A 12,857-nucleotide genomic window follows, 5' to 3' on the forward strand; every position below is an offset into this window, starting at 1 on the left:
ACTCTTCTCAGCTCAGCTGCCTGTTTCGCCAGTGCAGACTGACTGCTAGCAGCGTATGTTCTGCGCTTTAGTTTATAACCTCAATACAGCATCTCCGTATCAATTTAAAAGAAAGAAGAGTGTTTGTATTTTTGGCGGCATCGATAATCTTGTAATTTCTAAATACCCTGAGACACCGTGATACCTTTATAGAACACATGTAGTACTCTCTACTATTTGATTCTTTACCTTCAGAGAGGACACATTTTCATAAAGCCCTGCCCGATATGAAGGACAGGAGGTGCAGAAAGTTAGGGAAAAACTCTTACCTTGTGTGGCAAAGTTGACTGCCAGCAAAGTGGTCAGCACCTTGCCAAAATTCTCGCCAGTGTATAACCACTCTGGTTCAAACCCCTGGATGGAAAAGAAACAGAAAAAAAAAGCCATCAGACCAGAAACCTTCCAACCATCTGTTCATACAAGCTGGAATCCATCACATGTGGAAGAGGAGTTAGTCAAAATTTGAGTTTTTTTCTACGGATAGCACAGATCAGAGCGGTAAAGTGTACACACAGACACACGACACTCTGGACTGCAGCACAAACAATAGACACACACACACACACACAATGAGATACACACAGGGATTTGAATAAGCCTATAACGAGACAGAGATCAAAACTGACACATTGAGCATGACCCATATTTTCTGACTTAGTGGTTTATAATAAAATAGACAATGACAGACTCATTTGCGATTCGCTGCGCACTTCCACGCACACAAGATGCTCGCACACACACGGTCACACTGCTCGCTTGCTCGCTCTGTCTCAGACGGCTATCTTCTTTCCTCGGGGGGATAAGGTTTCACATTTTAAATAAAACATCTTAAATATAGAGTTTGAGTAGTGCAGCTTTGGTCATCATGAGTTGTGTACGACCTCATCCAGAGTTAAAGCAAGTGTGACCATTACGTCTCCAGGTATAGGATCAGCCCGAGGGTATACGTGACTACCAAGAGTTACTCAGCTTGCTTTTCATCGTGCAAAAATACAACTAGAACACACCATTATGCATAATAATGTCCCCCAGTGGTTTCAAGAGTAGAAAACACTGTATTGATAAAACAAAAATGGCATACACAGCTCTTACATCACAGTATTGACCATAATCAGTAATAACTGTTGCCAGTATTGACATCTTGACCAAGGTTGGAGCCTGCAGTTTCGATGAGTCATGTGATGAATACATTTTATTTTGGATTATTTTAGTGGAGTATAAAATTAGAAAAAATAATCATGCAGTTTAGAACACAGGAAAAAAAATGAGTAGCATTGAGCAGTAATTGGTGCTTCCTCTTTCTGCATCTCTGTGCAGAAGTGAAAGCAGTATGACTGCTCTCTTTGTGCAGTCACAGGACAAACAGCCACTATTTGCTATGGCTAAAAAAGAGAGGAAAAAGTCCTCCAACCATGATCACATCACTGACCGGAGGATGGGTAGGGCTCGCTGTAGCACCATAGACTGGTACGTTTGACAGCGGCTCTCCAAAAACTTCTGCCCATGAGCTACTGGCTGGCCACAAAAAGGTCTAATTATGGGTTAAGGCAGGGTTGGTGGATAAAAGCAAAGGGGACCTCCCAGACATAACAAGCCAGCTGGGCAGAACTACTGAACCACTTGACTTTGCAGTGAGCCAAGCTTGCTGACTCAATTAGCTGTTTAAAGAAACCAAGTGATGTGACTCAAGACCAGAAAGGATTATTTATAAAGCTGGAGGAGAAATTACTGTCCAGTGTGGCGGTCACAAACAGGCTGGTACGGAGACAGAGAAAACTCCCAACATCTGTGAATGATTTGCCTCTTTCCAATATTAGGACATCTTTTTAGCCGCCCTGCAGTGTATGCCTGGAGGAAATGTTGTAACCTGCAGCAACAAACAATGTTACTGAGATGTAAAAGAGAAAGGGAATTTAAAAGGAAGTAAACAAGTGTTGAAAACTACTGTGCAAAAATCTTAGGTCACCATAGATGTGTTGTTGTTTTAGCAAGGTTGTAATGAGAATGGATAGATGGATAGATAGATGTTTCTCAGTCTTTTTATTAAGATAAAAACAAAGAATACAGTACATGTATAATGCATTAAAACACCAAAGGCAGCTCAAACGATAGATATTGAAAACGTCTTGAATGCAACATGGTGTAAATACACCAGATTAGTATTGTAAATCTCAATATTGTCCTCCCAAGGGAGTTCAACACATGCTAAGTGGAAAGGGAGGTAACACTAAATACTTTCAATTTTAGCCTGTTGAAATTTGTATTATTTTTAATATTTAATATTGTTTACATATTCCCTGCATGTTCTGATTGTATTTTAATAAAGAAACTACTGAGAAATGAATATGTGTGATCATAATTACAAAGTTTCAGGTGGCCTTAGACTTTTGCACAGTTCTGTAAGTCGTGTCCATTTGAAAACCAGCCGTCTGAGCAGCTTCCTTTCTGTCTGATCAGTGACTGACAGCATGGACGTGAGAGGAAAACATATGCCAGCGGGGTAAGCAGATCACAACACATGCAAGAGTGTGTTTAAGTCTTGTCTGTTAACTGCAGAGGGCTCAGATGGCTGAGTAAAGAGATCATGAAAGAGAGAGGTCAGGCCATGTCAAAACAGCGGACTTTCTAACAGGGAACTTGACAGCAACTTACCTCCACTTTCAAGGACGAGCATCCTCTTAAAAACTCCCTGATGTTGGTAATGCAGTCGGCTTCAGTTCTCGGATCCTGGCAATACTGAGCACACACGAAAATAAATATATAAACACAAACCACGGCTTAGTATGGCAGACAGACATCTGACACACACACACACACACACACTTGCCTAACGCCGACGCTGCTGTGATTTCACGCGTAAAAGCAAACAAAGTAACATTGTTGAAGCATGTCCGAGTGTGCTAACCTACAGTTGTCAAAATAACTGTGGGTTCTTCCTGCGTCTCCTTCATGCATACATAACCATGAACACCACAGAAACGTCAAAGTGGCCAGATTTAAGCAAAACATCCGCTCACTTTTCAAACTTTCAAAATAAAAGTCGCACCAACAGCTGCGGCTTAACGTTATAAAACAAAAATAAAGGTCGAGTTTGGCTTACGAAGCTTGTAAATAAACTCCATATTGTCTCTTTTAAAGCAATATATGTCAGCTAAACGGAGAGAATAACAGTCTGTAGAGGGTTGTAAATCATACAAGTGAGAAGTTGCAACTTCCGGTTTTGCTCTTCTTCAGCTACACTGACGCCGCTTTTTTTTTTTTTCAAAGGGGGAGGTCGCACCGGGAAGAGCCTTTCAGGAGGAAGTGACGAACTGTCTTTGCAACTGTTATTTGTCACTATCAACTTTGTCATCTTAACAACTAAGCAAAACATGGTGTTAACGCTGATTTAATGCGTTCAGAAAAGTTGTTTATAAACTGAGTCCCATGTAAACCCCCCCCCCTACGATCCCTCCATTATGGTATGTGTCCAATGTGTTTCACGCGCTCTGCTTCCTACCGAATTTGTCCCTGTTTTGGTGGGTGTTCACACCGACTCACTCTTGTCAAGAATGCGGAACATTTTCCTCGCTTCACAGGAAACCACATCTTGAAATCTGCCATCTGAAAACTCCCCCCCAAAAAAATGCAGCTGTAATCCGATGCATCACACGAAAAGGCAGAATTTAAAAAAAAAAACTTCACGGCTCGGTTGTTGCTGTGAGCTACGAAAATGTAAGGGCCTGCTGCAGCGGAGAAGTTCTCGTCGCTATCATTTTCATCAAACCCCTCCCTTCCTTTCACCGGGAGCCGTCGATCATTTGGCATTTGTTGACTTAAGTTAAGTTAAATCCACAACTCACCTTTGGAGTGAAGCCAGGTATGAGCCGCTCCGTGAGCTTGCACAGGACGACCCCATCCTTTAACGATGTTTTCAAAAACTCCTCCGGGTCCGCTATGTTCTTTTTAGGTGAGCTGAGCACTCCTAATGATATTAACCACGTTACAGTCTGCTCCTCTGGATTCATAGCTCCACAAAATGACCATTGCCTAAGCACGCATTGCTAAAAGAAAAAAAAAAACTGGCGGCCTGTTCCGTATCAATATGCAACTCACATCCGCACTTCTGCTAGAAGTTAAAAAAAGAGGCGGTGGGGGAAGGACGACGCTGTTTCTACACGCAAAAATGATGATCACCCCTACTGGCAAATAGGCACCTCAACAAAAGACAGGCGGTTTTTTTTTCCACCTCTGCACAGTCGCACATGCCGGCTGAGGACACTTTCTCTGAGATTAAGTTACAGGTTAAAATGCAGCAGAGATCAGGAAGCAGCACCAGGGAAGTGATTACTAGCGTGCATCAGCATATTTCGCAAGAGGAGAAAACTACTGTAGGAGTAAGTGTGTGTGATGAGTAGTCCTGACATGTAAATAGTTGATTTTAACACCAGCATTGACACCCAAAGCATCTCCAGCATGACCTTTTTTTTTTTGATGAATTGGGTCATTCGGACGTTTTTACACAGCAATACAAGCTGTGTGACTTTTTGCTGTCAAACAATTTATACAAACTGAATTGTGATATTTACTTAAGTAAACACGATTGCCTCAATAGCTCCAGTGAAGTATTAGATCATGTTGAATTCTTCATCACCATAAGGAGCATCAGAATTACAATGTTGTTAAAAAGATTCGTACAGCAAGGTTACCACACAAACACTTTTGTCACACTTAAAAAATATAGTAACAAGGGGAGAATTGTGTTAATTGCCTAATTCTTTCATGTCGAGAAAAAACTGAGTGAACAACAAAGATCCTTTTAAGTCTTTATTGAAAACAACAGAATCACTTTAATTTGAGCAAATCCTCAGCCTGTTCTTCCTGCTTTCAGCGCGCATTCCCACTTGAAGATTCATGGCCTTCTCTCAACAGCAGCCTGTGCCGGCATCTGGAAGACAGTAAACATTAAAAAAAAAGCTGATTACATTATGACAGTGCTCCCACAACACTTTTAAAAACACAATTTTAAAACTTTTCCATGATTTTTTAAGGGCCCGTAATAACATTTCCGAGACTGTTCACAAAGTACAACATGGACATAACTGTATAGTATACTTTACTGTAAATTATTTATTGTTAATTACTGTTTGAAAATTGATCTGCAACCTTTTCCAATCTTAATTGGAATAATTAATTCTATAAATAATTAGAATACATTAAACTACAGGCACAGGCATACAAACACTTACTAGAGTTCAAGGATAAGGGAAAGTGGAAATTATATTATGAGTGTGTTCTTAATTGGTTTGATTAGAAACCCATTTCTGGAGGCAAGTCTGAAAAAATATGCTGCAACATAAGAATGTGAGTGTACAACTTTTAAGTCTTGAAATTGGACATGGAAGGTTATCTTCATAAGATTAATATAACTATTTAATTACAACACAATTACATGACTTTTCTCAAACTTTTATTGATTTTTTTACAAATTTTATAACTTCTCCAGTCCTGGAAAATAAGACTGTGAAATTCAATGACTTTTCCAGGTTTTCCATGATAGTGTGAACCCTGGTAAGTTCATTATTATCCCACAGGGAAATTTGTTTTGAAGTCAAAGCCCCTGCATCAGACAACACACACACACTCATATGGCAATACATACCAGCACTTTCATTGACGTTCCTTAATTCATTAATTCCATAAATTAAAGTAATAAAAACAATAGTTTCACATGATAAAACCAGAAAAAAAACTAGCTAAAAATAGTAACACCACAACCACATAAAACCAGCCCATCTTCAAACTGTACATCGTCAGGTTGCTGTACTCTGGTCCCTGAAGCGAAGTGACTTATTGCTGTTAAGTATTTTGATGGATGGATTTAAAGAGTTTTTATACCCGTTTAATCTACAATTTGACATTCTGAACCATCGGCCTGAAGGCAAAAGCAGAAATCTCACACAAAGGCTGTTAAACATTAATAGTTTAATTTTACAACAATAGAAATCCATCCAATCATTCAAAAGTACAGTTTGTCAACATTCTGTGAGCGCAAACAAAAAATTTAAGAAGTTATTTGAGGCGTACTACCATTAGCCTGGTGGACATACCTGCACTGGTGCACTGTGCTTTCATCGGTCCAACAACTTGAGGACAGAATTCAGGTTAAGTTGCAAAGGCAGTTGCCTTGGAGCCATGTTCATCCTGCAATGAGAACATACAATTAACATGTTGCCCTTTTCTTGATCATGTATTCATAAAACATCTGAAAATTAATTTCTATTCCTTGGTCCGACTGCGAATTTGCTTCAGCGATTGTTTCCAGTTTGGCAGTTAGGACGATGGTGTTCTTCCAGAGGTTTCCAGTGTTTGGATTGGCATGCTTGTGGAAACGGTTTCGATACTGAGAAAATGGCTCTTAACTTTAAAAAACGGCTCTTAATTTTCACCAGGAAAAGTTCTTACAAATACTTGGAATCTTTTAACTTATGATTTAAAAATGCTCTGCAGCCAATCGTTTTACCGAGGTTGGACGACTGATTAGGCAAAAAGGGTCATTTTGAGGATTCAGTTGGCAAAATGGTGGTAAGACTTTCATTGCTGACCAGGGACGAAACTTCTTGGGATGTTGCTGCACTTTTGACATGTTAGCTGGTGAAAACGGATTAAAATGAAAAAGGCACATTCAGTTGATCTCCTTTTTTTTTTTCTTTTGTCCTCTGAGGGAAATGTTGTCGAGTGTCACGCTTTGAGAGGAGACTGTTATACAGGACAATGAGAAACTCATTTACAGATGAGAAACAAAGAGGTTTGCTTTGCTTACCAGCTGTTGACTACCAGACGAGTTGCATTTGGTTGTTGTTGCCTTTGGTTTTGTCGTTGCATGCCATCGAATGGCTCTAGGGTGATGGATCCATTTCCAAGGAAACTACATTGGAACATTTTGACAGTAACATTTGCCTATCCCCTTGAAAACAGTAGCGTCCAGGTGATGGCACATTTGTGTTCAGAAGGAACTCAGGTCACTTGAGTATTTGTAATGCACGAGCAGAGACTCACCTATGCTTTGCAGAGAGATCATCTTATAATTTAACATTCATGTTACGGTCTCTGGTCTCGTTTTGAAAATCGATGAGCAGTGGTCAAGGTACAACTAAAAGCTTTATTAGAGTAGGAAAGCCAGACTGATAGGGCATTGCAGATTCCAACAGCACTGAGTGTACAAAAAACTAACACTAACTTGGTAACTGTACTGTTACATAAGCAAGAGAAATACTAAAAAAAAACAAAAAAAAACCTTTTACACATAAAAAAAAACTGGGAAAGTCAAGATACAATTCAAAGCTAAGCTTCATATTCCACAGATTTAGACATGGCTAGTTTGTCTTGTCAGATGTCTTCCAAAACAAGTGTTAACTTTGCACGGAGACTAATGTTTGCTTTAAATGTTATTCCCAAGTCCAGTTCAGTATCTGCTGCGAGCCATCCCTCTATCGGGTCGATTGCCACCACGGCCACCACGTGGCCCTCCACGACTTGAGCTGCTGTATGAATCACGAGGAGGGTAGCCTCTCTCAACAGGGGGAGCTGGGCCCCTCTCCTGCCTGCCCATTCGCTCACCACGGCTAGGTGGATATGGGTCACTCCGACTGCTGGGGTAACTGTCACGACTGCCATAGCCATCCCGGGAACTGCTGCCATAGTCATCGTAACGACTGCTTCCACTGCTCCCACCATAGGTTGGTGGGGGGCCCCGTGAAGGTGGGGCGCTTCGAGAGTTACCTGCAGGGTCAATGGGTCAGGTAATTGGCAAGGTTCAATTTATACATTTTCTTGCACTGTGTAGTGCTCACTTTTTGGCCAATAGAGTTAATTCTCTGACAAATAAATTTAATGGACGACATGTTTTAACGATCTTAAGTTGAACATGGATATTTAGTTGATATGGGCAGTAACATATCCAAGCACAGGGAATAAATGGGCAGTGTTACCCATTTCAGCATGCCATTGATTTGAGAAGCCATTTTTCCTTTTAGAGCTCCAACTGTTAGAACTGCAGGTAGGGACGAGGTTTTCAGAGTTGTCTTGATGTTTTTGTGAACATTACTCCTTGAGGGAGTTCTTTGCTAGGCAACACACTGAGTGGTCAACGGATGTTTCCATGGACTTTTTGGGGTTCCTTATGGTTGCAAACTCTCTGGGGTACATTAAATATTCTGCGTTATTTCTGCATCATATTGCCAAAAGCACTGATTCTTTTGCCAAATGCAGCGGTAACATGGACTGTGATATACAGACAGCTTTTGAATTTTCAGTTGAGAAGCCAATGGTCATATATTTCTAATAGCACGAAAATATGCAACTTGGACTGCAGGTCGGGAGTGCAGCAAAGGGGAAGAAAAAGCTAAAAGAGGCTGCCTGAAATGCTGCTTCCTTTGAGGAGGGGGGGAAACTGCAGCGTCTTGTGACTGGAGATTTCAGTGGTCAATGATATGATTCGGTTGGTTATTTGTGCAGCTCTTCTTTGTGCCACAGTGGGTATCTGTCGGCATTACACTCATGGAGTCATATCTTACCGTAACCGTCATATGAATCTCTGTAGGAGCCACCACTTGAACGATCCATGTAGCTTCTGGGTTCCCGGCCTCCCCCATAACCATCGCGGTCACTACGTCATAGAAACAACTGTTATATAAGGACCAAGTCTATTCTCAGGTTTTAACCTTTTTATCAACTCATTCTCGTACCTGTATCCTCTCGACATTGAGCCATAGTCATCTCGGGAGCTGGAATTGGAGTACTCTCTGTATGAATAATCTCGTTGAGGTGGTCCGTAGTCCCTTGAATCTCTGGAATTATAATCTCGGCCGGAGTAGCTGTGAAATAAACAATTAACTGTAAAGCTGAAACAAAGATTTGGTAAAACTTCCTTTTTTTTGCCTTAAATCTACAGTTCAGTTTTTTTTTTGTTTCATCAAAGTGGCCTAAAAAATGTGAGTGTCATTTTATCTTCTCAGATGCAGGAAAGTTCAGACTCAGCTAACCATGAGTTTCAAAATCAGTAAGAGAAAAGTCATAAATTGAGATTTAATTTAGCATAAGATATGAGTCTGGATAACATTACATTTTAATCTGGATTCAAATGTTTATTTAAAACCCAGATTTTCAATTTAAATCAACAAAAAAATTGTCACAATTTTTAAATAGCACAACAGAAATGTCAGAAATAAACATTCCATTTAATTTTGTTTAAAATCAACAAATCAGCAGTAACTTGGGTGATAGTGTCACACCACGACAGAATGTCACTAAATTTGAGATGCCTCACCTATCTTTGGAGTTGTAATGGTCATCTCTTGGTGATGGGTAATCATCCCTCCTGGACATCATGGAGTCTCTGCGAGGTGGGGGTGGACCATAAGGATCCCTGTCCCTTGACATGGGGGCTAAAAAAAACACAAAGAAATGAAAAACATGAATCACTAAATAACACATCTGGGTACTCACAAAAGAACAAGATAATTAAAAACTGGAACATGTGAAATCTGTTAAGGCCTTCGTGACGAGCACACCTCTGCTCATGGGACCGGACGGGGCAGACCTCTTGGGTGGGGGACCTCCGTTGCGAACTGGGGGTCCTCTCTTCATTGGAGGGGGACCTCTGGATGACATTCCCTTAAAAAAGGGTTCTCCATTCCCTGAATTATCATAGTAGTCTTTGCACAGACAAGAAATGAAAATGTCAGCACACTAAGCTTCAAAGACATATTTCAAAAAAAGGATTTAATGAGAATACTTACATAACACACATTCTACTAACTCAACTGATCAAATAAATAAAATAATTACCTCTGGATGGTGGGCCCCTCATTCCAGGACCTCCCCGGGCACCACGGGGGCCCCTGGGTGGAAGACGACTGCGGGAGTGCATGGATGGAGGTCCTCTCCTGCCCGCACTCTCAAACTGAGGCTTTGTTGCTTGCTCAACTTTGATAGGCTTTCCATCCAGAGACTGCGGTAGAGAAGTAACAATTTCAATTACAACTTCAAGTTGATGTCTTTACAGATTAAGGCTTCTTCAAGATTGTACTTACCTTTCCATTCATCTCGCGCGCTGCATCCTTTGCATCAGCCGGACTTTCAAAAGTAACAAAAGCGAAGCCTCTTGATTTGTTTGTTTCTCGGTCTTTCATCAAAAGAACTGAAATGTAGAGTGAGAGGGCAGCTTAGTGACTGATTGCATTATTGTCTGACAATGATACAACACTAATCTACCTTGAAGAAATTTAAAATGAACAAAAGCTTGTAGCTACACCCATTTTAAAAAATGTAACCAAGACTCATTTCCATTTTAACCAGTGTGTCCCCCACGATTCAAAGATCTTATCTCCTGCAGCAATACCAAACTGAATTTTAAAGTCCTTCGCAATAACAGTAGCTAAAAAAGGGTGTTGTGTTTACTCAAGTCCCTTTTTTTCCAATATAACACATTCAAAACAACAGGAGTTGAACCAAAGTGCTTTCCAATCAAGGTAGACTTCATGTTTAGTTAAGTCACTTCCATTTATACAGCACATTCAAAAATAACATGAGCTGAACCAAAGTATTTTCCAGTCAAGGCAGATGGGTTAAAATCTGCTTTAATGCAGGTTTGTTTTAATAAAAGAAGTAAAAGGTAAATAAAAAGCCGCAATACAGAATGACAGTAAATTTACCAATAAATTCACAGATTTTTGGCAACACTGAAAACAGACCTTGTTTGTATTCAAGTCCCACAGAAATACACACAAATTTGATGAATGTACAAGTACTGCAGAGTCAGTACACATTTGGTTTTCATTGAAGTGCATGCCAGCAAAAACTGAGCAATTTTAAGCAATTACTGTCATAAGATCGCACTTTTAACATTTGCATTTAATATTTTAGTTTTCGGCGGTACAATTTGAGAAAAATGGCGGACAGTAGTGTCACACATACCTTCCACAATCCTTCCATATTTGCTGAAGTACTGCTCCAGGGCCTTCTCGGTGGTCTCGGTGTTCAGTCCACCGATGAAGAGCTTCCCTGGTCGGTCTGCCTCTGCCATGCTACAATGTTCACCACCTGCGGAAAAATAAATGCTTCGCAAGGTTACTATTTCAAAGTTTAGCCACCATAAATATTAAAAATAGTATCCCCCCTCGGTGTTCAGACATTTCTGTAATGATTGTTACCTTGCTGCTGGCGAATGTCTCGGGCTGTTGAATGCGCAAAATGGCGATAAACGTGCTAGCGGTTTTAGCTAGTTACTTCGCTAACGCTTGTTAGCAAGCACACGCGCTACCGACACGGGACTCGAGCTTTACAAATACCAAACCGACACTTTATTTAAAAAAAAATAAAAGGCAAACTGCTATGTGTTTTCTGTAGAGTATGCAAGCACGTAACTGACCCGTTTCCAGATTTCACCGTTGCCGCGGCTTTGTGCTACGTCCCCAACGGCTCTTCCGCTCCAGTTTTCTTCTTCTTCCGCTCAGTTTCCGGCAGACCAGACGACTCAAGACTGCCGCCTACAGGCCAGCTATGATAGGTCACTAACCCAGCGATAAATAGAAAGGCTATTATTGTGAAATTGGCCATACTGTACTTTTACTTTCGGTACTCTAAGTATATTTTTATGCAAATAGCTTTGTGCTTTTACTTAAGTTAAGTTCTTAATGCAAGCCTTTGACTTATAACAGAGTATTTCTACACTGTGGTACAGCTAGATAGTTTATTTGAGTAAAAGGTCTTCACCCACAACTGACAATAACTACATACATAAGGATATCATTAAATAAGCAATAAAGACACTGAAGAATAACATTTCAATCTGTGTATTGTTTCAAAGTATCTTTGAGGTTATTTTGAGGTTATTTGAGGTTATTTAAAATACAAAACACCACCATTTCTCCTTTTACTTCTTCTCCTTTTACTTTTTGGTTTCCCAAAAAAAAAAAAAAAGTGCAGCACTTCTTCTGCCACTAGACGGCAATACCTGTGACCAGTCACACCTGAAGCACTTTTTGCACTTACTAAGGGTTTTTTCCTTAAGTCTAAATTCTTGCTTGTGTTGTACGTCGCTTTGGATAAAAGCGTCTGCTAAATGAAATTGTAGAATTGTAGAATTTAAAGTTTTATGTCCTTCCCTGAGCCAAAATAAGAAACAAAAGTCCTTTCCCAATGCTTAAAAAAATATTTACATGCCTGCCCCGTTTTGCACCACCCCACCCCTTCATAAGTAATGAACAGTTCCTAAATTGTGGTGAAACAGAAGCATAATGAAGCATTTAATTGATATATAATTTTTTTTTTTTAAAAAAAACGTAGTCCACAAGCAGTGTTGGTAAGGTAACTTTTAAAATTTAATAGGTAACAGATTATTAGTTACCCTGTTCAAAATTTTAAGTACTTAATCAAAGTTAAGTAGCTTATTACTGTTGATTAGTTTTTGCTTAGTCTTCTAAAACTGTTTTAAACAGGTCTATTAATCTGAATAAATAATAAACAACAAACTAATAAATGTTGCATTCAAATTTATCTCAACGGCTCTACTGACCCACATTGTCCAAAGATATGCCAAAAAGATGGCATTCCTACACAGAAAAAAGATGTAAAGTAACAGAATGAATGTTTTCTTCAAGATATAAACATTTACTGAAAATATTTTTTCATATGTAACCCCTTTATAACACCAGCATTATGATTAGTATCTGTGATTTAATTACATATTTTTCTCAGGTATGTACCATTTATTACTGTACTGTACACAAACACACATGTACACAGGCACGTGGGTAAAAAGCAAGACTTTGTAATTA

General features: G+C 39.8%; 2 protein-coding genes across 6 annotated transcripts in view; both read right to left on the bottom strand.

Moving 5' to 3' along the window:
* Window positions 1-4,331, bottom strand: part of arhgef6 (Rac/Cdc42 guanine nucleotide exchange factor 6) — a 30,954-nt gene extending 26,623 nt beyond the window's left edge. For 3 of the 4 annotated variants that reach the window (XR_006106106.2, XM_042492830.2, XM_042492829.2), the window contains exons 1-3: window positions 3,882-4,331; window positions 2,692-2,775; window positions 309-393 (exon numbers count right to left, since the gene is read on the bottom strand). Coding sequence is in view for 3 of the 4 variants with exons in the window: in XM_042492830.2 (XP_042348764.1) it covers window positions 309-393; window positions 2,692-2,775; window positions 3,882-4,046 (334 nt within the window). In the remaining variant the exon portion in view is untranslated. Of the gene's footprint in view, window positions 1-308; window positions 394-2,691; window positions 2,776-3,579; window positions 3,677-3,881 lie in introns of those variants that run through there. The other variant, XM_088080944.1, reaches the window with a different exon arrangement.
* Window positions 4,332-4,832: 501 nt separating this feature from the next.
* Window positions 4,833-11,590, bottom strand: rbmx (RNA binding motif protein X-linked). Of its 2 annotated transcripts, none has more exons than XM_042493890.2 (10): window positions 11,450-11,590; window positions 10,996-11,121; window positions 10,113-10,219; window positions 9,868-10,030; window positions 9,591-9,734; window positions 9,347-9,464; window positions 8,766-8,894; window positions 8,595-8,686; window positions 6,129-7,800; window positions 4,833-4,966 (listed from the first exon to the last, which is right to left on the bottom strand). In XM_042493890.2, exons 2-9 carry the CDS (start codon window positions 11,102-11,104, stop codon window positions 7,484-7,486), a joined length of 1,179 nt encoding a protein of 392 aa, XP_042349824.1. In that variant the 5' UTR covers window positions 11,105-11,121; window positions 11,450-11,590; the 3' UTR covers window positions 4,833-4,966; window positions 6,129-7,483. The 2 variants fall into 2 exon arrangements, with proteins under 2 accessions (XP_042349824.1, XP_042349823.1); XM_042493889.2 differs by having other exon boundaries at window positions 11,232-11,529.
* Between the last annotated feature and the right edge of the window lie 1,267 nt (window positions 11,591-12,857).

Source organism: Plectropomus leopardus, chromosome 8 (genome assembly GCF_026936395.1).
Source record: "Plectropomus leopardus strain MGB_pleo_1.0 chromosome 8, ASM2693639v1, whole genome shotgun sequence".
Lineage (NCBI taxonomy): Eukaryota > Metazoa > Chordata > Actinopteri > Perciformes > Serranidae > Plectropomus > Plectropomus leopardus.

What these genes read in the sequence shown, in the direction of transcription:
- rbmx (XM_042493890.2), bottom strand. Translation starts at nt 11,104, where the DNA reads ATGGCAGAGGCAGACCGACCAGGGAAGCTCTTCATCGGTGGACTGAAC. An exon ending in CGCGCGAGATGAATGGAAAG is followed by an intron (nt 10,031 to 10,112) that starts GTAAGTACAATC and finishes TCTCTACCGCAG; the next exon opens with TCTCTGGATGGAAAGCCTAT. An exon ending in AGATTCATATGACGGTTACG is followed by an intron (nt 7,801 to 8,594) that starts GTAAGATATGAC and finishes TTGACCCTGCAG; the next exon opens with GTAACTCTCGAAGCGCCCCA.